This window comes from Cygnus olor, chromosome 3, assembly GCF_009769625.2.
Source record: "Cygnus olor isolate bCygOlo1 chromosome 3, bCygOlo1.pri.v2, whole genome shotgun sequence".
In the NCBI taxonomy this organism is placed as follows: Eukaryota; Metazoa; Chordata; class Aves; order Anseriformes; family Anatidae; genus Cygnus; species Cygnus olor.
Window position 1 is genome coordinate 103,847,209 of NC_049171.1, and position 26,306 is coordinate 103,873,514.

Here is a 26,306-nt window from a genome sequence, read left to right on the forward strand (position 1 = left end):
TATTGCTAGCTTACTCCCACTCCCACTGGAGTCCTGTGCATTATTGCAAATAAGAGCTTGGCCTCTTATGATTGAGAATTGTGCTAAGCTATGTTAATCTGCTAATGATTCTGGAAATGGCTCCTTTAGGTCATCCACATGGATCTCCTTCCCTGTCTTCTCCATTAAAAGGTTCCATCAGCTGGATCAGCTTGGGGAAACACCTGCTTTGTCCACATGGTGGAGAGACTGCCTGCATCCTCCTCATCTATCAAGGAGATGGATAACACCTCAAAGCAGTCTTTAGTCACTACACTGTCCCTTTCCATGACAGCACATATAACAGTCTTAATTGAAACACAGAGAAAGGTTCTGGAAAATCTAGAGACTGAATCTTGATAGAGGCAGGGGAAATCCAAATGCAGCTGAGGTGTGATTGTTCTCTATCCTCTGAAATGTTTGCTGTCACCCAACAATATTTCCCATACTGACTCTTTCCTCCCACTGATTGCAGGACCGTTATATCCCCAAATGACTTTCTCTACCACTAGGAAATGCAGCCACTTGGTAGCTTGTTTAACAACTTAGACCATTAGCCTTCAGTAGTTCAGGAGAGAACTTGCAGATACCCATGCTTTAGATTAATTCCTGTGCTGCTTCAGGAGGCTGTTGGCTTGGCACAAATACGAGCTCTCAAAAGAGGCTTGTACTTTTCTCTCTTTCACTTTTTCTTCTCTCTCTCTCTCTCTTTTTTTTTTGTTTTGTTTTTTTTGTTTTGTTTTGTTTTTTTAGTTCTGGCAATTCGGAGACTGGCTGGATGTGGTGATAGATGACCGTCTGCCTTTCCTAAATGGGAGCTACCTGTCTGTACACCCTCGAACATCAAATGAATTCTGGCCATCCTTGCTGGAAAAAGCATATGCCAAGTAAATATAGATGGTCTATTTTTCCACCCCTTACCAATTGCTTTATATGGTTGGTTTCACTCTCTGATACACACAGGCTTACACTTGTACATGTTGTGCTGTACTGATGTAAGGAACTGTGGCTGCATGCAAACACAGGGCCAATATAACGTGGAGATGTAGGTCTCAGGCTGAGGACCTAAATGTACCCTTTACGCTCTGGGTTATTAGTGTCTGAGAAGTAAAATGAAGAGGGTAATAGCTGGTGACACAATAGGGGCTGGGCTAAAGTAGCTAAAGCTCCTCCTTACTTTAAGCAAATTTCTCTGCCTCTGTTTTCCCTTCTATATTTTCCTCTGTTTAAAACTGCAGACTCTGAGCAGGGATTACCTCTGTTTGCAGTCACTAAGAGACCATGCAGGTATTAGAAGCAGGCAACAAGAGGAAGCATGACTGAAGAGCATCCCCAGGCACAGCACATGCACTCCTGAGTCTCTGATTGGCTGAGGTCCTCAGAGTAATACAAGGTTAATAACAGTTAATAAAGAGATAATGATTAAAAAAAATCCTCTGAGGAGTGAAGGAATCAGAATGTCGTCCCTTAGCATCTGTAACACTACCCATTATTAAGTATGCTAAATAGAAATTCCCATGCTAGAGGTAGTATGAAGGGCTGGGATTTGGCAAACATGACCTACATCAAGCTGCTGTAACGTGTGGTACAGTAAAGAGGAGCTGAAGAAAAGGCCTAATTATTTTGGCAGATTTGGTCAAGAATAGTAAATGCTAAAGCAGCATTTGAGTGACTCACAAATAGGATGCTTTTTGTCCTAAGAAAACAAAACAAACCTCTATTAAATCAAATTTGCAAGAGATGCCATTTATGAGATTCCTACTTCAGAAATTTCTCCCCAGTGCCCATGACAAATTATTTTCATCCATGTAGGACAAGAACAACTCTTCAAAATACAATTAGCCACAGACTTAATTTGATTACGTGCATTAAATACAGTGTGCATAGTGGGGTTTAACAGCATGATCTACTTGCTCTAAGTACAGCATGTTTCATCTTATTTGGTATCTCAATAAAAAGCACATGATAAAAACACAAGGACTCTGTTGGCAATATTTAATTATTGCCCTATTATTGCACTCTAGCAGAATGATTTGGGAACAGTACTGAAAACTTTTTTTCTATCTTGCATTGGGAATATATGCTAATGCTTTCTTCCTAGTTCCCATTTGCAAATGGAATACTGGTCATTTTTGCAAAGGGTCATGACAAAGTATTATGTAGGAACTAACAGTTCACCTCCATTTAGCTGAAACATCCATTTAAACTAGTCATGTTTGACTCTTTTCTAGTTTAGGAGAGAGAAACAGGATACTTCAGGATGAGATTCAGCTCATCTCCCTAAAATGTCTCTATCAGCATGAGATGCACCTTATTATTTCCCACTACCCATAATGACTGTAGACAGCTGCCTCAGATGTGGGTGAATGCATAGGAAAAAGTCCCTCTGCCTCATTCATCCTACAGGACGTGTATTTTGTCTGGGCATCTATTTCAGTTATGTTTCCTTTCATTCCCTGGCCTCAATGTCTCTATTCATTACCTGACCCTAATGTCTGTCTCCACTATGATCACTGCACCAATGCACGTGTCCATTTTGTAAGCCATAACTGTGCGTTGTTTATTAAAACATGGTGTAAGGACTACTATTTTGTTTTCAGATTGCGGGGCTCCTACCAGAACTTGCATGGAGGCTACATTTCTGATGCTTTAGTAGACTTCACAGGTGGAGTCCAAGTTCAGTTTTCATTAAAGAACCCCCCTCCTGATCTGGAGGAGATACTGAAAGCTGCTGGCAAATCTCAGTGTATGATGGGGTGTAGCACCTCAGGACAGGTGAGTTGCAAGGCCAGGAGCACACCTTTCTTGGCTTACTATGTTTGCATTAAGGTTACTCTTTTTAGTGAAGAAGGAAGTCCACAATCTCTCTGAGCAATAGTCACAGCTCACGGATGCCTGGATCTTGGTAACAAAAAGTAAATATGGTTATGCAGTATCGAATGTAAAGGCTTCTGGCTAGATAGATTGAATGTGGATGAGAGATGTGCATGGAGGGAAGCCACATAGCCCTCTCTGAAGGGCCTTCCTCCTATTTTGGCCTTGATAAGATTAATCACACAGCCCTCTCTGGGCTGTGTGGCTTCTCTCCTTGTTAAATCCACTGTGATAGAGTAGTGTCCTCTTGCAGCAGGGCTGATTTGGGCCTCAAAGCTTTGTGACTGAGTCTAGCAAAGCCAAAATGTGCCTGTCTTCTGTGAGAGTATGCTATTATCACATTGTGATTTGCAGGGTACTGATATTAATACTGAGAAGTTGCAAAAGACTTTGTAATATTCAGTAAGTATCTCACTAAAAGAGCGTCAAGGGGTTATACAACATGTCAGGGAAGACTGCAAAGCATGTACCATTGCTTCTGTATTGACTGGTTTATCAGGACACAAAGATTGCCTATTGCAAGCTAGTCAAGGACTAGCCCCTCAGGTCGGGTTGCTGATGCTGGGCTGTAGGTAGCAGTGAAATTCTGGAGCTCTAATCCTCCCAGAAGCCCAGTTCAGCTCATCTTGCAGTTGCACTGTCTCTGTAGCATTAAAGAATTTGCAAAGAACACTTGTACTTTTGCTAAATGTACTCGATTGCTTATAGCTACAGTGGGAACAGTCACATTTCTCTGGAGCCAGTACATCTGAGATACTGCTGTAGTCAAAACCAAATCTCTTTTTCTGCCATGCCAAATGCAAGTTCTGGGAGTGTGGCAGAGAGCTAATAGCTGTGCTTTCACCCTTTTGCAGCTGAGGAACAGAGAAATGAGGAATGGAATTGTACAGGGTCATGCCTACACTGTCACAGGAGCAGTGAAGGTAAGATTGCAAGCTTGTTCCTGCTTGGTAGTCTCATACTGGTGGTCCACCACTGGGATGTGGAAGGCAGTCACACTGCTGTTCCATTCAGAGTAATTAATCCCTCCTTTTAGGAGAGATTTCTGAAAGCATGTAGTTCAAATTTCAGGAGATGGAGGGTTTCTGGCACAATGGGAAGAGTGAGGGTATCAGAATTGTATAATTTTTCCTAATGAGAAGGTTCTGGCTCACCCCAAGTCAGAGGGTGGAAGGATCCCAAATCCTGTTGGAGAAAGGAGCAGGCTGTTTTCGGTTCCTGCTACTCATGATCTATGCAGAAAGGTGAAACAGTCTTTGCCCCACCTTATAGGAGTGCCAAGGTGTCCAGTGGGATGTCCTGCAGGAAAATGTTTAGAGGCTGACCTGGAGGTTGAACATTTGCATCTGAAAGAGAGTTGCTATGACATCTGTTTCCAGTACTGCCTGTGTGCATAAGGGTAGCCAAAAACAAAAGGTGTGCTTCTTTCCACTTCTGCCATTTCAGCTTCACTGTGAGTTTCTGGCTTAAACCACTGACAAGAGGAGAAAAGTACCAGAAGCTCCAGCTTTTGGAAACCGCAATACTGTAGATACAGAGACACAGATTCAGTTTATTATCGTCTGTCCGTATTGATTGTCAACATTTGCATCAGGCAGTCTGGTGGTCTAGACACCCAAAGTCTCTGCCTTTGCTAGGCAACAGCCTTAGATGTGCAGAACTAGACACCAGAGGTGTTGAATTCATGCAGTGTTGCAGGAATGCTGCCACTTCTGTCTGTGTCAGCCCACTGCTATTCACTGTCCTTGGGAAACCAACAACTTTCCACACATCATTCCTCTACAAGCAGCAAAAGGCACTGACTTTTAGCTGCAGTTAAATCAGGCCCCCAAATTATAGAGGACACATTTTATTACCCATCTCTTCACTGAATATCGTGATAGTGAAAAGTTGTGACTGAGCTTGTTTTTCTTTCCTCTTTACAGATACGCTACAAGAATGGCTGGGAACATATCATCAGAATCTGGAATCCATGGGGCCGTGGGGAGTGGAAGGGGGCCTGGAGTGACAAGTATGGCCTTAAAGCTTTCATCTCCTAAGACAAATCACTCTTGTATAGGCTTATTATAAAGGAGCTCTGCCTCACATCCATAATAATGAAACAGGCAGTTCCAAATCAATTCATTATAAGCTCTATTTCCAGCTGCAAAGCCACTGCTCATAGAAATCCAGTTGAAAGAAAACTAATGCAGCATTTGTGTTATATGTGCTTGTCGCTAGGCCTAGCTCAGGTATCCCTTTTTGTCTGAGTACATTTTTCCCAGTGGGTAATTCCAGATAGGTCATGGATAAGAGACTTGTTACTACCTGGAGTAAGGTCTGATCATGCGCCTAGACAGTGTCTGGCTGCTTCTGTTGAATCCTCCTGCAGCAATCATGCATCTGCCTTCATGCTCCTCCTGCCCTCCCATGAGTCCAGCTCTGGGAGGAGGATGGTTAGCAGAGTCCATGAGAGTAGGGCAGCGCTGTTAAGTGGTATTAAACACAGACAGACAAAAAGGGTCTTTGGCTATTGCAAAGGCAAAGTGCCACTGGTTGGCTTGAACTGATCTTTTGGATCCTGTGTTCAGCTTTAGACATGTAAGGGACACTTTCCTGCTATGTGTGCAAACTTACTTCTCTTCCCCAGAGGAAGACTTGCAACAATTTTCTGTAAATGAATAAATGTTAGTTTGGCTGGTGGAGCTGTGTCAGTGTTATTCTGACTAGAGAGATGCACAGGTATTACACTTAGGTGATTTAATAGCATCACACCTCTCCTTGTTGCTAGGACCACTCATGACTTCTCTACTGAGAAAGGTCAGGCTAACATGTAGTGTCTGGATGGGTTGGCAGGTGGTACAGACACGTTCAAGGCTGGGATGATAGACAGCATCCTCCTGTTTTTGAAAGCTTACTATAATCCTAACTGTAGTTTAGAAGTCAGTGGAGCATATTCATAGTTAAGCTGCATGGGTCAAATTATTGATTCATGCTCTGTTTACTTGTCTTACATTCAGCAGAAAGTACAATTATCACTTAATTATAAACATGCTGCTAGGAAACAACACATTTAATTGGCTAATGTGCCCTCTGCACGTTGAGGTAATATCAGCACTTAGGAACATTAAGCCTTGGTACCTCGCTAACCTCTTCAGTGTGGGGACAGGCGACCAATGCTCTGAGGGCAGAGGTAGGATTCCCCATCCTAGGACGGGTTGCTAAGGGCCAGGTACAGCAAAGGTGCAGTGCTTCGTTTGCTGGCCTTGGCTATGAAATTGTTGAGCACAGTCCTGTTCCCAGTGTGCAGTTCGCTTACCCCTCTTGATCCCTCTCAACTTGATAGGCTGGGTAGAGGAATGGACTGGCTGGAGAGATGAAAACTCGTGCCTCTCACAACGCTTTGTTGATTTGTTCCTGTTCACAGTTCTCCAGAGTGGAACCATGTTGAGCCTCAAATCAAGGAAGACCTCTGCAGAAACAAAGATGATGGAGAATTCTGGTATTTCCCTATCAATCCTTCTGTCTACCAGGTTTTCTGTTTGCATTCATTATGAAAGAAAGGTCATTTAGGCATTTTTTTCTCTGCTCTTATTGATGGCTCAAAGCACCTCCGTGTTAATTGCGTGCAAACAGCAAATTGGAGGTTGTCCGGTTCCAATGGTCTCAGAAGAAATGAGACTTGGAGAAATGAAACTGGCCAATATTATGCAACAAACTGGTGAAGAAAATTAAGTAAACAAAGTGAAAATCCAGCTCACTGAGACCTAGTCCTTTTGTCACATTTTCGTTCCCCCTAAAGTGACCAGCTTGAATTTCAGCTGCTCAGAGGGATAGGTGGCTGGAGCTTATGCACTTGACTGCTCTGCAGGTGCCTGTGGCTTTTCACAGCCTCTGAATACTCTGAGGTCCAGTTTAACCATGGGTTAGACATCCTTTAGAAAACCCATTATTCTTCAGAAAGTCCACGCTTACCCTGTGAGGCTCTGGGGAATGCAGGGGAACAGCAGACTGGGCTGAGATGGACACTTCAGGCTTGAGCAGAGCATTGAAGGCAGGACAGGATGTCACAGACGGACAGAGCAAGGCACCATAGCAGAGTTGTGCTGGAGATAGTAGGGCTTCACCTAGGCACTGCTAAACATGTCCTGTAATTTCACTGGGGGTTTAGGCATAGTTAGGACAATCCAAAAGCACCGAGGGCTGACCTCTTCTGCACAGTGTCAGCCAGCTCGGCCATGCTGTGCAGTACTGCTCTAACCCTACTTGGAGACATAGGGGGTGAACATGAGTATCTCACTGGTGTCTCAGACTGAAAGGTAAGGTTTCCTCCGTCTTTGCAGGATGTCCTGTGAAGACTTTTGTGAGCAGTTTTCCTGGCTGTGTATATGTAACAGCACCCCAACGTTCCTGGACTTTGGAGATCAGCGCAGCACGACATGGTCTGTGGACAGGCACATCGACCAGTGGAGTAATTCACTCTCCACAGGCAGGAACAACTCTTCCCTCGGTAATAAATGTTTACTGCAGTCACCCAGTCCTCTCCTCCTCTGCACTAGGTGATTACACTGAAACATTCAATGAGAATCAAATAGCAGAGATATTGATTGCCAGTTATTAAGGCCTGCTCTTTCCCATTACACCACCTATCAGCTTTAGAGACAGAAATAAAGCAGCAGCACTTGCTGCTGAGTTAAAAAAAGAGGGCTTGTGATTTAGAGACCCTAAACTCTTTAAATCAAAACGTACGTCAATATTCTTTCAGCTAGTTTCAGCAGGTGCTACAGGGACCTCACCCCTCAGTCTGCTATGGCAAATAGGTGGCTGGTTTCCCAGAACAAGAAATACTCTGAAATTGAATGAATATGAGCTGAAAGAATTGTGCTACAAAACTCTGTTTTCAAAGGTGGAAAGTCTATTGACCAGAAAAGACCTCGTTTATTTTATTGGGGTGCATTAAACACAGCATAGCCAACCAGTAAAAAGAGGTGAGCAATGGTGCAGCCTGATCTTCAATATTGTGCACAGCTCTGGGCTCCACAGTATAAAAAGGCTGTTAAGACCCTTGAAAGTGTCCAGAGGAGGGCAACAAAGCTGATAGAAGAGCTTGTATTGCCTTTCACGTGTCCTGTGAGGAGAGGCTGAGGACATTTGGGTTATCTAGTTTGCAGAAAAGGAGGCTAAGAGGCAACCTCATTGCTCTCTCCAACTTCCTGAGGAAGGGAAATGGAGATAGAGACACAAATCTCTTCTCTCTGCTAACAGGATGCATGGGAACAGCACAAAGCTGTGCCAGGGAAGGTTCAGGTGGGTATAATGAAAAATTTCTGTACTAGGAGATTGCTCAAACAGTGGAACAGGCATCCTAGTGAGGTGGTTGATGCCCCTTTCAATTTTCAAGAGCCATTTGGATAATGCCCTCCATGCCCTACTTTAACTTTTGGTTAAAACATATTTTTGACTTGAAGTGGTTAGGCAGTTAGGTTAGATGATCTTTGTAGGTCCCTTCCAGGGGAAGTATTCTAATTCTAGTTCTAACTGCTTCTCCAAGTACTCTTCTGGCACTGGAAGCTCTAACTATTACTAGTATTTTTTGTTATATTATTTTTTTCTGCTGCATCACATTCGGGCTCTGTTTCTAATCTAAAATGGCAGCATATGGTCTGTGATGGAGCTACTTTTTTTCTGCAGTGCTGATCCCTGACTTAGCAGCAAATAGGTTTTGTCTTACAGGTTTCTGGCTCCTTCTCATCTTCACTGCCATCTCCAAGTGGTGATTATAAACCATGGCCTGTGCTGCAGCACACCAGAGGCACTGGAACTGAGTGAGGAGGTGCAGGGCCTGAACTTGAGAGCATGTGGGCAGAACAGTTTTCCTCGGAGCTGTTTTGCCACCGGCCCTCTACTAGAGTTACTGCCCAAGTACAATTTTGGGCTGAAATATAGCTTTCAAGGCCACTGAACACAGCTTAAAGCCTAGACCAATTTAAGCAGATGTTGTGCACAGCTCAGTTTGCACATTTCACTTCTTGTCAGGGATGCTTCTTGTTAATCAAAACCTTGGCCAAGAAGAAGCCTTTTCATTCTGGTCCTTGTCCCTCTGTCTTCTCCATCATAAACACCGGCAGGAAGGAAAGGGAGGATAGTTTTGGATCATTTTGTCTTTTTCTTTTATGTGCTTATGACCTCCAAGACACAATACTTTTCAGCTCAGCCACCAGGTCAGCCAGGTGGTTAAAAAATCACTCTTTTCCTGCCTTGAGGAAAGTGTACCATGTAGGTGAAACAGGTATGTGGGTGAGAAATCTGCCTGGCATTTATCACTTTGCCAGACATTTCTAAAATGATTAATGGGCAATTAGTTTAACTCCAGATGCCTCAACTCCTACTGATAATATAGAGACTGTAGTGCTCTGTCGCACTGAAAGCATCTTGGAGCAGCTACCTCTTCCTCTGGGTGTATATAAGCAAGATCTAACGCAACAGGCTACTACTGGGATATCTGTGTGGCTACTACTAATCTAATAACACTTCCTCAGCAGGTGCAGTTTCGAAGAACCCTAAGTATTTCTTTGAAGTGACAAGTAATGCCCCCAAAAGCTATAATGTGGTCATTTCACTCATGCAAAAATATGCTGAGGGTATGGAGGATGCACAGACTTTGAGGATTGGCTTTTCGATCACAAAGGTAAGCACAATCAGGTATAATACAGATGCTGTTGTTTTCTGTGTGGGTTATTGTATCTATACATGTAAATGAAAGACTAAATTGCCTTTTGGGCTGTTAAAGGAGAGCAGTCAGTATTGGAGTGAATTTCTGGATGCTTTCTTTATTAGGAAGACATAGGAAAAGTAGAGCTAAGCAGGCTTAATTTCCTTTATTCATATCTTGAGAAGGAAATTTGAATTTTCAGGTTTTTTGCATCCTAAAATACCCCTGGGAAACTCAGAGGATCCATAGGTTGCACAAGATGCTAGGGCAGTAACCTCTGTGTCCAGCGGTGCTAGTGACTTGCCTTGCTAGTCCAGCAAAATGCCTGGCAGCCAGCACAAACCCCAGGGCAGTACTCCAACTCAAGCAGAAAAGAGAATGGGCTCTTGTTCCCCCGAATGGGCATCACAGAAATGCGGCAAAACATTTGGGAAAGCTTTGCTCAAGACCAATGCAGAGCCAATCTAGTCAGATACATGGGACCTCCAACTAAAATTTCACCCTTTTTTTTTCTTGGTGACTGTCTAGGCATGTGCCAGTTCAAGGACAATTACTGTCAGAGTATTACCAAGCTTACTGAAAGTGTAGCTGCTAGTAGAGATGGCTGCTAGCATTTTTCCAAAGCATTTTTGTTCTTGTCTTAGGGAGATTGGGAGGAGTTATTCTTAACCTGAAGAATAAAAGGAAGCAAAGATTTCTTTGATCCTAACTTCACATTCGCCCTAACTTCACAATTCTCCTGATCACTGGAGAGGTTTGCCCTAGTCCCAGACTTTGAATAATTGATGCCCTGAGTTTAACAGTTCCTCAGAGGAAGGAAGAGCATGGCTTTGTAGCTCATAAAAACGGTATCTGATATCTGATGAGAAATACAAAATGTAATAGAATGACCATTCTTTCAGGGATTGGAACTCATTATCCTTATTCAAGAAGATCCTCTGGTGCAGATATCAGCCCTGCAGGATGCTGTGGTGCTCAAAAAGAGCAGCTGCTCCCAGTACATGGGGAACTTGCTCCTTCCAGCATCCTCATCAGCTGCCCCAACAGTCACCAGACATGGAGGCCCCTGACTGCTCTAGTATGGTGCATGCTCATCTTGATTAGTCACCCATTTTGACAGAAAGGACTCTCACTGAGTAGTCATGGCATAGTTCTGGGGTCCCTTGGAAAGGGGGTTTTGTTTAATCAGGAAGTAGACCAGGAGACAGATTTGATTCTTGCTTTGTGTTTAAAACTTGCTTTTTATCTTTTTTTTTTCACCTCTAATTGATGCTCAGGTATGTTCATTTCATTATCTTTTTTTCTTCCTTGGTGCATTCCCAAGGTCAGATGAAATTTGATGAGTATGTCGAGGCTGGATGACATGACCTCTGTGGGGTGTCAGCCCCTGGCTCACCTCGTGCACAGGGTGGGCTTCTGGTCCAAGGTTGTCTCCCATGCAGGAGCTGGAAGGCAAGGTCAGGACAGGTGATTACCAGGGACACCAGCATTACTCTGGAGCAGCTGGTCAGTGAAGGGGGACTGTCATGCTGCCCTGTCACCCCATGTCTTTCAGTATTGTAATGAAATTGGTACAAATGCACAGAGCAGATTATACAGAAAATAAGGACAAAGCCTAATCATTTTAACAGGAGAGCTGCTCTACGAACTCCTCACAGCCCAGCCTCCTGCCCTGGTAGCAGTAAAAGCCAAATCTAGGAGCTAAAACCAGGGTAGTGTACATTGCTGTTTATTTCCCAGTGTCTAGTCTCAGTGCCTGAGGGCAGTCAGAGGTGGCATCTTTGCTTAAAAAGTTCATGAGGGGGTTGTTTGAAGAAGGGGAGTGCAATTGCTAAGATTCATGAGGCCTCACTTTTCCTGCTTCAACTGCTTTCATAGCTGTTACTCATCAGCAGCATCGTTCATTGTTCAGTATTTATTTGAGACTCATCATATTGTTGCTGTAAAGTAAAAAGTGCATCATCCATTGGCAGGATGAGGGGAACGCAGTACAGGCAAGAATGCAAACCAGAATGGACATACCTGATAGCTCTAGGAAGCCTTTGATTAAGTATAGACACGGAGCACTAATACATAGCTGTGAGGTAGGCTTAATGTTGTGTGACAGAGCTGAGCAACGTGTAGAGGCTGATTCTTATCTCACACCAGCTTTGACTCCTTCGAGATATTAACCTGCTTCTGCTTTTTACCGGAAGAAATGTCAAATGAGACCCAAAAGTGAAAAGGATTATGTCATTTATTTCTTTGCAGCACTGACCATTTCCATCTACTCAAAATCTGACCCATAATACTTGGCAGTCTACATGCCTCCTAGGCCTCTGTAACAGTAGTCATCTTTTTTTTTTTTCCTCCCAGAATAGCAGTTTTATGTTATTTTCTCCCAAAGGCATGGCTCATAAATAACTCTGCCATGCTTTATAACCATTCTAAATAGAATTTATACACGCTGATGTATTTTGGGGAATATGTTTAGTAAGTGTTTTTTTATTATGCTATCTTTACATGTCCTAATAGTAATAGCTGTTGCATTATATTAGTTTCACCTCAGCAAAAATACTGGAATGACAGAAGAAAGATCAGAATGTTCTGTTTTCTTGTGACACTTGCTGAAAGGTTTGAGTTGTGATTCTTGAAGCATTGTCATCTGGGTGAGATGCTTAGTGAGCTCTCTGATGACTCTGGGTTACGTTAGGGAAGCATGTCAGGGAGTTATACCAGCTATCTCAGGGAAGTTTTAGTAAGAGTATTCATCCTTGATTCCTTGACGAATTCTAGTCTGCTTGATGTTAATTGAATTTCTCATGAAATCCACTAAAACATATTGCTTCCTTCCTTCCTTTCTTCCTTCCTTCCTCCCTTCTTTCTTTCTTTCTTTTTCTTTTTTTTTTATTTTATAATTTCTTCCACCCTCTTGTGTTATTGATGTGTTCTTGGACAAAGTCTGTCTCCTAGTCAAACTTTGCATGCCACTGGGAAGGTTAAGGCATATTAGATGCAGTGTAGATTTAGAAAGCAGTGGGTAAATAAGGCTGCTGTGGGTACAGTTATTGATTTACTTTGATTCCTGAGAGGGAGAGTGAGATAGCCACCTGTGTTTTTCTTTCAGAAGAACTCCAAAGTTCTGAAACAAGATTTTTCTCTTACTCGAGATGTCACCAACTACTTTACTTTGAGTCCAGGAACCTATGCTGTCATTCCTGCTACAACAGAGCACCAAGATTTTGAATTTGTCTTACGAATTTTCTTGAAGAATGAATGCTACAATGAGTAAGATAATGATGAGTACTCCATACAGGCCCAGACTTACAGTGTGCCATGATTTAACAATTCAATGTCAAGATAACTAATGTGGCAATTTGCTTTTAATGCACTCTAGAAGCGTGTTGGGAAGCCACAGCTTAGTGTTAAGTACCATGTTGAGGGGAATCAGCTGTATACAGTCAGATGCACAGGTGGCCACTGCACAACAGGGCAACAGCTCATTGGCAGCCATCGAGGGTCTCAGCTTTGGTACAAAGAGCCGCACAAATGAACAGCAGTTCTGATATATGCCCTGCCAGCTTGTGGGGAAATCTGTCTTAAATAAAAGGAGGACTGAGAGCTTCTTTTTCTTAATAGCCATTATATAGTTTTGTATGTTGTGCCGGCTGGACCCCGCATAGGTCATGTCCCAGTGGCAAAGAAGCAAAGAGCAGTGGGGCTTTGACCCCTTCACCCAGCCATCCAATAGGCAGGCCCACTGGAGCTCTCTGTGGGTATAAGGAAGGTGTTGAAGGATAGACTTAACAGAAAACTGATATCCTAGTTCATGCAAAGGCAGCTAGTATCACATTTGCATATAAATATCTGGGTGTGCATTATTTAAAGAGCAAACCCCAGCGCTCAGTGTTACCAAATAACCTTTAAGCATCAGATATGCAGTGCCTTTCCTTTAGTAAGCTTTATAGTGGAGGCGATTGCCAGTCTTACGTCATAGGCCCATATCTTAATAATGAGAGTGTTTTCTAGGCTTTGGCCTCTGGCAAAAATGGCTCAGAACAAATTAAGGCAACTCCTTAGTTATTGGAAAACAAACGTGAGAAGTCTGTGCTCTGGGCTAGACTGCCTTCAGTGTGATGATTCATGCACAAGATGGCTCACTCCTTGGATGTATCTCTTTCCAGGAGAGCTTGTGATCCTTATACAGCTTATTCAGTGAGGTAAAGCATGGGCATGCTGTTCCCATGGGTCTCTGTAGCAGTCACAGCATTGAGAGGCTTGTACAAGGGAGAAGGGAACATTACCACCATGGGATCAGAGGACACTCTGTGGGTTCTTGTGTGGGGCACTGTATTCTCTGTCTGGGGTCTGCCATGTTTGCAGATCAATGCTCTGGAAGGGCCCATTTTCTCCCAGTGTGACTCTTTTAATTGTTTTTTAGGAACTCAGACTCCCTGCTCAGCCCAATGCTGCCAACGGTAAGAGTCCTGAAAACTGATGTAGATACTAGTGGTTGTGAATGGTTCCTAGGGAAAGCCACTTCTTCTGACTCCCCTTCCCTATACACGGGATACCACTCTGCTTTTCTTTCACCACCCAGTAACTATCCCTCTGGCACCCCAGTCAAGGTGGGAGAGCAAGTGTGTGTACAGGCTGGGGTACCCCTCTGGAGTGATGAGTCACAGCAAAGCTCTTCGTCTTCACATATGTCGCTTTCAGAGCCTGATTTCTGAAGGAAACAAATCTTATACAGTCCCTTTGTTGGCCTGACTGTCCTTGCCACTTTTAATACATTGATCAACCAAATATAGCAGGGTGGAAAGCATTTCAAAGGTAGTCAGTTCTTGCACTGTCTATGAAATGGGTATGTATCCAAGAAGGAGATGGGGAAAAACTGATTTAAAACTCACAAATCAGTGTGACCACTTTTTAAAAGAACTCACACCTGAGAGAGCGGTTGTACGTCTCCCCATGGGAATGGCTTCATTTAGTGCTTGCACCCTATAAGGCATAGTAGTCCATAGAGGTGAGGCCCAAAGCAGATTTCTTCTGATTTTCACCTAGGTATCTTAGATATAAAGGAAATTACACTTCAAAACTGGGTTCAGTCCATGCTGCTGTGTCACTGTTTGCTTGTAAAACCATGCCACTGAGCAGGCTCTTACTTATAGTGGTGCAAAGTCCTTCCCTTTTGATTCATTTTCCAGCCTGCAATTAAGCCCCATTAGAGGCATAGCATAAATAGTGGCTTATCTTTTTCCACTGACAAGCTGTCAGTTTACTTGGCTGTTGTCATTAGCCAATGTTTTGACTGACAAATTATGGTACCCACACTTTCTGCTCCAGCTCAGGCAGTTGGGCTGTTCTTTCCCTGCCCTCTGTAAAGCTCTATTTGGATTTGCAGACTGCTGCCTCCAATCGTTTTGTAACTGAATTATTTATGTGCATACTTATTCTTTCATCCAGGTTGTACCAAGACAGAACCAGGACAGCTCCTATAAGGCTATCTTCCTAAGATATGCTAAACAGGTACGCTATCTAAAGCATCTTGCTGAAAATAATAATATTAAAATTGGTATGTGGACTTGCAAAAAGAACTCTAATCTCCAATGTTTATACCAATCCATTTAGAAAAATGCTTTTTGGAAATGTAGCTTCATCTTCAAGTGAAAACCCCCTGGAAACAGTATTGATTTACCTGCCAAAACCCCCAGAAAAATGGAACATTCAGTTGGGATAGAATGTCTAGCTCCATATTTTAGAGCACTGGAGATTTATGATTGTGCTGGTGATGGGCTTGCATATGTACTTTATTTGGCTTTGATTTGTTTATGTACAGAAAGTGATTAGAAAGCTTTGTGTATCCCCTCTCTCATCAGCATCATTTTGCCTTTGCAGCAGTTGGAAATTAGACGTCAGTGAGTGCTTGAGTAATTGATTCCTGCTTTTTCTGAGCCAAACTATGTGCATTCACAGGAGATGCTTTTAATGGCTTAATAAAGCGTTATAAAAAACTGCTTGACTTAGTCAAGAGAAAGAAAAAAATCACTGCCAAAAGTCTTTGCACAGTGGACCTCTTGCAGTTAATAGCTGTATCAGTGCATTAAGGTGAAAATGAACAAGGGCTGCCATGTTGAAAGCTCTGGCAATGTCTCAGACAGGGAGACAGTCTGGCTTGCTGCTGGGTTGGGCTGCTCAGAGGGAAGCAGGCAGTGGTGCCTGTTTTTGCATCCCACTCACCCAGCTGCCTGATGTGCTGCCACTTGGTGACTTTCCAGCTTGGGGGCTGGTGAAGAGGATGTGGCTGAAGTGAGCAAGTGTTCCTATCACCACTGAAAATACCCCATGTTGATGGGAAGGCCTGTAACTCCCCTGCATACACACATGGAGAAGAGCAGACCATGGTCCAGCAGCATGAAGGGCTTTGTTGTGCTCCTGGGTGGGTGCTGCTCAGGTATGAGCAGAAGTCCTTCTTGGTTGCCGTGGTGCATAAGTATTTGGGGCAAAAGTGAGGCAGGAGAAAACTTTGCACTCACAGACCTCTTTGCATTTTGTTCTGCATTAGGGCTCAGCTATTGATGCCTCGCAGCTGCGACAACTCCTTAATGAAGTGGTCCTGCAAGGTAAAGCTTTTACGACTCAGCTAATGTCTTCGGTACTTCCCTATCCTTAGTCTAGTGTAAATTAGACAGAGGATTTAGTAATGTCTTGATGGTCTTCAAAAAATCCTCAGTGTGGCTTAATACAATATGGGATCTTGAAGAATGAGAAATGTCTCCACTAATCTTCCTTTACGTGCACAGCAGTGTGGTGTTATTAAAATAAATAAATAAAATGAAAGTAATGATCACATGAAGAGGGCAATACAGTCCAGACCGGCTGCTGACAGCCTCCTTAATGCATGGCCATCAGCAAAGCCATGCATCTGCTTGACAGCTGAATTTCACCCTCCCCTCCCCGTCCTGCCCTAGGAAGAGCCTGTGCTCCACAGACCTACGGTGCTCCATTCTGACCCCTGATGTCCCCACAGTCCCCGTGAGCCCTCCTTCCTGCTCCATGACCCACCAGTTCTAGCAGGAACTCAGTCCCCAGCCAGGCTGCTTCAGCAAGGACCACAGGGAGCTGTGTCCCTTGCTCTCTTCACTGCCCCCCCAGCTCTGCCCTGGCCTGTGTCCCCGTTCTGCAGAGGCCTCAAGCTGACTTTGAGCATTTCCCACACTTCCTAACCTACCCACCTCAAAAATAGCATGAGATGATCATACACAAATCTCAGGTTGCTTCAGAACTCACTAGTTCAGCATGGCCTTTCATATCACTGCCATTTTAGTAATCCTTATTCCAGGAGTCTTCTGTTTCCAACAGGGTAGGCAAAGACTGTGCAGAGCAGCTATCTGTGAGCCCCAACGGGGCACCTGTCCTTCAGGAAGGAAGCAGTAGAGGTGTCTGAGACACTTCAAACTCCTTTAGTGGACCTCAGCCTGTTATGTCACCCTTTTTTGTTATGTGAGCCTTCAGACTAGTGTCCTCCTTCCCTCCCACTGGTGGCTTGGATACACATCTGGCACCCACCTCACTTTTGCTGATTCCATCTGTTTTGTCAATCCTTGCAGATGAAATGGCCAGCCTTGGAGGAAAATTCAGCTTTGATTCATGCAGAGGCATTTTAGCTCTGATGGATGTATCCTTTCAAGCAGAAGCAATAAACTTCCCTAGTGCAGCCCATCCTTTCCTTGAGTTATGGCTGAGCTGAGCCTCCCAGTGTAAGAACCTGCAAGTAAATATTAGCCTCATTCCTCAATAAATAACTGTCATGGACGATATGCAAGACTTCGCCATGCATGCCCTAGCTCTGGGAAGTCTGCTACCTCCACCTAGCCGCTAACTCTTGGCTCTCACTTCCCACCCTGTGGGACCCAGGGCTTTGCTACGCTTCACCCTCGGCGCAGGCCACAGACAGGGCCTCAGGTGAGGAGGCCGTGCAGAGCCTAGGCACAGCCCGGTGCTATCTTTTCCCTTACAGCTGAAACCACATGAGCCTGTGATGGCAGCTTAAATGGCTTGCCAGCATTGACAGCAAAGCTGGGGTGTGTATGTGTGGGAAGCATTGCCACTGCCCAATCACAGTCACAATGCTATTCATCCTGTCTAGTGTGTCTTCCCTATTTAGATGGATCACAGTCTTTTTACTGTTAAAAAGACAACATTGAAAATACATTGCTGGCCATTGTAAAACAAGAGGGCTCCTTGGTGAAAACATTAATTCTCCCTTGTGTTTTCTCCCACTTTCTAGTTCACTCTCTCTTTTCTTCCATGCCATGGAATAACTTTGAGACATTTTCAGACTTCTAGAAGCTGCTAGGGAATGAATGAAACTGACCTGCACTCCCTTTCTCTTTCTAGCTTTCTGCATCTAGCAAGCAAAAGAGATTTTTCCCCCTTTCCAAATCCCCTCCTGGGCTCAGTGGACACTGTGAATGCATGGCACGTGCAGGGAGCTGATGAAACCGCTGCTCTGCTTTAATTCAAGATGGATTTTTTTATTCTCTGTACATACAGCCTAGGTATAGTGTGACCTATCCTGGCCTGCAAAGACAGTATCAGCTTTTTTTCAGTCAGTTTTCACCCCTGGGCTCCTGTTGCTCATGGTAGGGAAGTGTTTTCTTGCCTGCAGCATATGCATGGCTCAAGGGCTGCTGCTGGCTTCTGAGAGCAGGCACTAGGATCCGCTCCTTGTACTCTTGCCTCCTTCATTGCCTGTTCTTCCAGGAGGATCCAGTCAGAGCTGATGTTGTGCTGCCCCATGCACAAAGGCAGGTCAGTGTGCACACATGGCCTGGAGCATGCAGTTCTGCTACTCCCCAAGAGCTGCTGTGCTCTGTGGCTAGATGTCAGCTGAAGTTATCACTGCAGGACCCCTTGTGGTTAAAGACATCATACAAGTAGAAACATTTTGTTTGTGAGCACAGGTGTGAGCAGCTGTACAAATCACCAGAAAAAAAGTGAATTTAACTCTGAGAATAATGGAGACCAAAAAGATCTTGGCTTTCTCAACACAAAGTAACAAACAGAAGCGACTGCATCTTAAGACTTTATGTGAAGACAGCATTCTCAGGAATGAAGACATGATCAGTTTTCACACTCATTAACTGTTCAATTCTTAACTAAATGCATAGACGAATTCGAATGGACGACTCACACTGCAGGAGTTTGGGAGCCTCTGGCAAAAACTCACCAAGTACATGGTATATGGGGGGGTGCTATCTCTTTTCTGCTTTATTATACTGCTGGGTTTTTCATCACCAGGGTGCAGACACTCCGTGATATTAAAGTACTGTGGGGAAAAATGTTGTGAAGTTTGCATGCCTAGTGGGTCAGATTTCTATCCTCTCATGCAAAGGCCGAGAGCTCAAGAAGCAGTGGGGTGTGAAGTGCTCTGAACAAGCAACCGAGGGTTTCCTAAAGCAGGGAACACTGAGGAAAAAGTGTGAAAAGGTAGGAAGGCCAACTGGGCTCAGAATTTGATGGAAATCTCTGTGTACCACCACTGGCAACATTTTTTAAAGCTTTCTGAGCTGAAATGAGTTATTGAACAAAGTCATCTGAAAAACATCACTTCCTCAGTGTTGCAGTTTGTAGCAGAAATGTGTAGAATGTGATGAAAGTTTTCTTGAGATAAATGTCTCTGCTCCAAGATAAGCATTAGCTCTGGAACCAGCGAGAACAATAGCTTGGTATATAGGGTCCCACCTAAAATCAGGCAGCTTGTCTGAGTCAGGTACTTCTTCCTCCAGTTTTGCTGCAGGAAGGGAAGATTTCCTGAAGCTTCAAAGTTTGGTGGGATGTACTTTGTTTCATCCTCTCTCAGGGTAGCCTGAGGTCACCTAGGACAATGGGGTGCCAGTTCTCCATTGAGCAACAATGCCCTTCCCACTAACAGCACCTCCAGTGTGGTTTGTTGGGAAAGATGACCCCATGCCATTCTGGCATGCAGGGACTCCTGGCAGATTTGGTGTGTCATAGACAATGTCTTTTTGTCAATGGAGGTGTAAGCATTCCTGTTTCTGCCTGCACATGCAAACCATGGAAAGTGAGGGAAAAAGCTTCAACCAACCCAAAACTGGGATTTCTTATGCCATAATATATTGATCAGGACTTGTAATAATGGGTTTTCTTTGTCATGGTTATTCCATCTCATCTGTTGAATTTCCTTACAGCAAATTTTTTAAGGAAGGAAAGCATCCTACAGAATTAAATGTAGTGGTAAATTTGGGGAATGGTGATATGTGCTTGAAATCTGCCATTATACTATTTTTCAGGATATCTTCACGAGGGAAGACAGAAATAATTCTGGATTTCTTGACATATCTGAATTGAAGAGTGCAATACAGACAGCAGGTATGTCCAGATATGCTTAGCAGCTCCCTTTTCTGTCTTTGCTGGGAAGGATGAAAAAGAGAGAGGAAAGATGAGAGACTTTCATGAATAAAGTAGTTTGGATTACACAGAAGTGCCAGTTAGATCACAGCTCTGCTTAGAGGACTGCATTATTTCAGGGCATTGAGACAGAAAATTCATTTCAGGGAGAAGTCTTTTCCTTGCTGCATGGCCTTGTGCCTACCCATGCAGCATCATCCACCCTTTGCACTGCAGCAGGGGAGCCAACAGACTGATGCAGAGAAGCACAACATTGGCCAGAACCTGCAGGGTCTCTCTAGGTCATGGGCAAAATACACATCAGGTGAAAGGAGCAAGGAACATGCACATAACCCAGTTCCTGCAGTTACTGTCCATGGCAGTGACTAAGTCTATAAGGGAAAGCCACAGTGACAAACATTTATTTAGTTTGCACTGACCTCTGTTGGCTACACAAATGCTGAAACTTGCAGTGAGTGCATGGTACCCCTTCACATGAGCAGAGCATTTTAGCTGGGTCATCTCTCCAGAGACGTTGTGCAAGAAATACAGCTCATAGACAACAACTCTCTTGTAATTGCACAGTAGAGAAACTCCCATTTGGGTACCTGGAGCTTGGTGTGGTGTTGTCCCTATGAGGAACCTGGTGCAAGAAGCACTATCTGTGGAAACCATCAGCTCAAAGGATGTGTATTTTTTTGTTGTTCCTGAGAGGTAGGCAGAGTGTTTGCATATGACTATGGAGTGCAGCACTAATATGCCAAATGTCAAAACAGAAGCCGCCAGGCCAGTTCTGTTAGAAAGGCACTAATGTGTAAAACTGTGAGAAGTCCTGGCAGACAAAACTGTGCAGCTATTTGAAGGGATAAAAAGGCACTATTAAATGGCAAGTTCATTACATGTTAGGCTATAAGCAGTTCTGAGTGGAGAGGGGAAAGAAAGTTGTAAACTCATTCTTACCATCTCTTGAGCCAGACAGCTGCGTTTTTTATTTTTTTCATTTGGCTATGCATTAGGATGAGCTTGGTCCTGACTTTTAAGCAGAAAGGAGTGGGCAGCCCAAAAAAAAAGTCTGAGAATGGCACTAATGTACTGAAATACAGCTCTAAGCCAGCTGTGCCCTGAAGTGTTCAGTGACCAGCTCTTCCCAGCGAGAAACTGAAGCATGAGCTTAATTTTTACTGTTGTCCTAATGCTTCAAAGCATTATAATGATGGGTCAAATCTTCTGTCAGAGTAGAGCAGGCTAGCTGCATTAACAGCAATGCTGTCCTGATGTGCAGGAGCACTGGCCTTGGATATTTACAGACACCTCTCTGGCAATGCTAAATGCATCAAAATAATGTAAAATAGGGAAACATAAAGTCACTATCTTCAAGCTTGACTAAAACCAGAGCAAGGAATCCAACAGATAAAAGGTATGGGAGTAAGCTCACAAAAAAAAAAAAAAAGCAGTAGCACATAACTGAAATATCTGGGAAATGGAGAGGATTTACATTTCAGTATTAATGAGGTTAATTGAAAGACATTGCCAGGTGAGTAAATTTCAGAGCAAGTGTATCCCAGACTGAACATGCCAAACTGTCAGTGTTTTACTATTGTAAGACATGGTTAGAGCATCTCTCAAGCAACATTGCCATGCTTAATGGAATCTGTTCTCCAGAGAGAATTTGATTGTATTCCCACTGCCTTCAAAGGGTTAAAAAAGAGATAGGATTCATTTCTCACTGCTACAGTGGTTCTTGGCAGGGTTTAAAACCAAAATCAAAGAAAAAATGTCATTAATTATATATTTTTAATTACTAAACTTTCCTCATAGAAAAATAATCTAAAATTGGGTTTATCTTAATTTGAAGCACAAATGTTTTTCCTTTGTTTCAATATTCAGCATTGTGTGTCCAATTCCTGCTGGAGGCCTTCTCCAACTAGGCTTATGCAACCAGATTTTGTCAATGCTGGGTGCTAACCCACCTCCATCAGCTGCATCTCCCCCTACACAGGTGCAGAATATCATTTTCTTCTTTTCTGCTCACTCAATTAATCTGGCTCCATTATGAGTTCATTAAAACTGAAAAGTTTAGAACTGGTTGGAAAAAGCGGGAGAGCCACTTCACTTGCAGCTGAGCTGCTAAAAACTGGGGCTGAACAAATGAGACTTTCTGAAGTCTCAGGGAATGCACGAACTGAAGCTATCAGTCCAGTCATCTGCAGAAAATTTTTTATTTAGTAAATCAGCTTTCAGACCAAAATATATTTAAATCATTTCTTGTGTACCCAGCACATTTAGGGTAGTTTTATTTAACTAATAAAAGACTCATTCTAAAAGGCAATTTTTGTTCATTCAATTGAATATCAATTTCCATCCAAATAGACTGTGGCACAAATACTGAATAATCAGCTAATAAAAAAGAAATGAACACGTTACCATTTTCTAATATAAGAGAAAATGTACAAATTAAGAATCCTGGGTATGCTATACTGCATAATAGCATAAGCACAGGGTATTTCCCCGCTTAGCAGAAAATGCCAGTGGCATTGTGCTATGCTCAGACTTTAACAGTTACGCACAAAGAAAATCACCCTTTCTAATAGAAAATAAAAGCTAGAATTGCAAAGTAAGATAATCCTAGAATATTTAATTGTGTTTCTTGCTTGTTGACCTAAGCCACAATGAGTGAGTGACTAGAAGGGCTTTGATTTTCCATCACTCTACCCCAAATCTTGTTCCCAAGGCTGGGGGGAATCCGAGATGCCTTGCAGGGACTCAGAGGAGAACCAATCTGGCAGGATGCGAGGACTGAGGGGAGGCCACAGCTTCTTTGTAGCGTGCACAATACCAGCAGGGTCAGTCTGTCATCCTGCAGTGAGTCCCAAGTGTTGTCATCCCCCTCTGCTCTACAGGTCTGGCCATCAATGAGCAAGTCCTACACCTGGTGTCCCTGCGGTTTGGTGATGTTACCAGGAGAATCGGCTTCTCTGACTTCATGTGCTGCATGCTGCGCCTTGAAACCATGACCTGTGAGTCTTGGCACTCGGGCCTGGGGTCAGGCAAGGGACATGGCAGCTTTATCACAGGGGAGCCTGCAAAGCCAGACAGAGTAGTGGAAGGAAGCAAGGAGAAAAGTGCTGGACACAATAATACAGGCCTACAGAATAGCATGGAAATAATGAACCTGCCAAAAGTCCAGGCATGGTCCTAGCATCCCTTTGGGCAGGCTGTTTGCCAAAAGCCAGGTTCTTCTGCCTACAGGGGAAACCAGCATGGTGCTGGGAGAAAAGGACTGGGAATACAGCAATGGGTACACTGAAAGGGGGCAGGAAGAAGGGATTCCCACCAGAGCCCATCAGAACACCTGTAGCCTGCTGCAGCACCACGCTGCCCAGGGGAGGAGCAAACCTAATGTATTTTCAGAGCTTCTTCAGGGACACTGCTGACAATGGTTTTTGCTGCATGCATTTAGCCTGACTTCTGCAGGCTTATTTTGGAGCTCCCATGCACTAAGGAAGACTCATTTTCTAAAATGTCCCTGCACTGGTGCCCTTTTACACAAGCTTAAGCATCCTGTTCTGCAGCAGAGCTTCCTCCAGGGTGGCATTGGCAGTACCATAGAAAGGACACTACCCAGTGAGGAGGAATGACACAACTGTGGTTGTTTTACCTTGTACAGTACAGTACAGTACCTTGTACAGACCCAGTACAACAACATGTCTCAAATGGAAGAATGGAAGGCTTTCTGTTTTGGTTAAAAGTCAGGAAGTCTAAACCACAACAAGAATAAGTGCCTTTTTCTTTTTTAAACTGGAGAGATGTTCCCACCAACTTCATTACAGTTCTCCCAGCTTTTTGGTAAGGAGGAGGTGTGAGATCCTTCTCAGTGAAACACAAAAAACGATGTAACTTTCCAAGACTCATTGACTCACTTTGGAGAATTAGAAAGCAAGTATTCTTTATTAACAGTGCTGGGTACGTGGGAGATAGTACTTATTTATGGTACGTCGATATACATATTCATGCAATTTTCCAAGAAAGGTCAGGATTTATGTTAATGTTTCTGAGAACTCATTATCATATTGTCCCTCCTACTTTCGCATTCACAGTACCCTCTGGTGGTCGCACTTTGGGGTCTTTCTAATGAAGGCTCTTAGTCTTCTTAACCTTGTACTTTTCTTTTTTCCATTTTGCATACGCTCTGTTGTTGTTTACCACTTCAGCAATTTTGCTTTTCTCACACTCAGCTAATTCAATTGTTTGAGTTCTACTTTGGGCACCGTGTTCCTTCTTCAGCCTTGATTTTGTGGCTAGAGCTGAGTCTTTTTGTGCGAGGCCTATCCAATGATTTAACAATTTCAGCAATCCTTTCAGTTTACTGTATTACATATTTTGTATTTTATACTATTTGTTTCATCAGTGAGAAAACATTTCCGTTTCTTGTGTTGTGTCTATCTATTGTCTGCCAAGGAAGGAGTGTTTGTAAGCAAAAGTGCCTAAAAATAAGGATAGTCTGTTTTACAAAAACATAGCTTTTACTACTATAATTATAAGCATTTTGACTAGAAATACTGATAGTTAAATAAATCCAGCAATTGTAACCCATGTATTAGAACACTGCTACAACAATTTACCTCATCTTTGGAATGAGTTGGGTTTGGAATGAGCAGCACATGGAAATGAGCATTCATTTTTTGTGCATGTTTTACCACTGATGTTTTATGGGCCCCCAGTGGTCAGCGGATCTGCCTGGGTGATGCTGCCTAAACTTCCATTTTAAGAAAGTACAGAAGCAGCTCAGAAAGTCAGAACATGTCCTGATTTTAATACTTTCATTAAAATCAGGCAAGTTTTAAAGACACATATTTTTATGATGTCACTTGCTGTAGACAGAAATTCTTATACCTAAAACAGTACAATAGCATATTTTTTTTAACATCATAAAAGTATCCTCTTACATTTTAAGTGCCAGTATAAAGACAACTCCTTTAGACTGATTTGGAAAATAATCTCTAAAGTTTCATTGCTGTCTGTAATAAGTCTCTAAAATGCTCTCAAGTCTTTCAGTTATCATTTTACAGAGGGTTTAATGTGGAACACATTTTTCAAATCATTGTGAGTAAGATTTTTAGAGGAGAGGATAAGGGAGACAAGTTTGAATAAAAGACAGTCCACCTTTATAATGATGTGAATGCAGCAGTGGAGATAAACCTGTCCCATTAAACCATTACTCATCCTTTCAGGATAGCCATTGAAGAGATGAGAATCAAACCAAATGTAGCAGCTTCTTTCCGTACTCTATTTAACTGGAGGTAATGAAGTTGTAAAGGGGCAATTCTGTTTAAAGGTAACTTCAGCACTGCAGTTTGTTCCTAGAAAGACTACTGAGTGCAAGCAGCCCTGCAAATACATCCTTGTCAAGGGACTGGGTGCAACATGGTGATTACTTTGTTCTATACACTTTCTCCAGAACAGTATAGGATGGATGCCTTTCATTGTGTTAGCCATGCCTTCTCTCTACTCTGGGTCATATAGGTAGCTCTGATTGCCTGTGAGCCCAGGAAAACGGTGTCCTAGGGGGCTGATGAGGAATGGGCCCTTATGCCCTGTTCCTACACCCTTCAGTTTGTCTAAAGCTGGATAGGTATTGAAACATTCATGAACTTACAATGCCCTTTCTATTCGGGGTGGGAAGCATGCTCCTAGAGAAATGTTTTTACTGTTTACAACAGCACATTTCTAAGAGAAAAGTAATATCAAAATAAATAGGAACTTCAAATACTGTTTCTACTTCATCCAAATTATTGGGTTTGAACATTTCTGCTAGACAAACAAATAGAAATATGCTCATAGAATATCAATATTGAATAGATTTAAATTTTCTGATGGTAACGTGTACTGTCAGAAAACTTTAAGCAACGTTAATTTCAAATTCTAGATGAATAACAGCAGCATCTGCATTTATATTCCATGGAAAATGCTTGTAAGGCATAATGACTTCAAGAGAATCACTTTCCTCAGGCCACACCGTGCTTGCTCACTGCCAGGGAGGATGGAAAACGACCAACAGAAAGGCTCTCTGTGGGAAGATATTTTTCATTAGTTCACCATTTTCCTGTCATTCTTCAGGCACAAGGTCTTATCTAAACAAATTATGAGTAGATGAAAGCAGTCACACCGAGCACTCCTGTTCCTACATTAAGGGCAACGAAGCTGGTGAAAGGTCTAGAAAACAAGTCTTACAAGGAGCAGCTGAGGGAACTGGGGTTGTTTAGCCTACAGAAAAGGAGGCTCAGGGGAGACCTTATCACACTGTATGATTACTTTAGAGGCTATAGCAAGG

General features: G+C 43.1%; 1 protein-coding gene across 1 annotated transcript in view; it reads left to right on the top strand.

Annotated features, from left to right (window-relative positions):
* Positions 1 to 26,306, top strand: part of LOC121066903 (calpain-13-like) — a 46,302-nt gene that overhangs the window by 11,411 nt on the left and 8,585 nt on the right. The window contains exons 4-18 of the mRNA XM_040550695.1: positions 772 to 905; positions 2,619 to 2,793; positions 3,747 to 3,815; positions 4,818 to 4,903; positions 6,299 to 6,373; positions 7,215 to 7,381; positions 9,414 to 9,559; positions 12,690 to 12,850; positions 14,004 to 14,040; positions 15,029 to 15,091; positions 16,128 to 16,185; positions 17,173 to 17,240; positions 18,736 to 18,804; positions 19,879 to 19,957; positions 22,876 to 22,992. Of these exons, the coding sequence (XP_040406629.1) occupies positions 772 to 905; positions 2,619 to 2,793; positions 3,747 to 3,815; positions 4,818 to 4,903; positions 6,299 to 6,373; positions 7,215 to 7,381; positions 9,414 to 9,559; positions 12,690 to 12,850; positions 14,004 to 14,040; positions 15,029 to 15,091; positions 16,128 to 16,185; positions 17,173 to 17,240; positions 18,736 to 18,804; positions 19,879 to 19,957; positions 22,876 to 22,992 (1,504 nt within the window). The remainder of the gene's footprint in view (positions 1 to 771; positions 906 to 2,618; positions 2,794 to 3,746; positions 3,816 to 4,817; positions 4,904 to 6,298; positions 6,374 to 7,214; positions 7,382 to 9,413; positions 9,560 to 12,689; positions 12,851 to 14,003; positions 14,041 to 15,028; positions 15,092 to 16,127; positions 16,186 to 17,172; positions 17,241 to 18,735; positions 18,805 to 19,878; positions 19,958 to 22,875; positions 22,993 to 26,306) is intronic.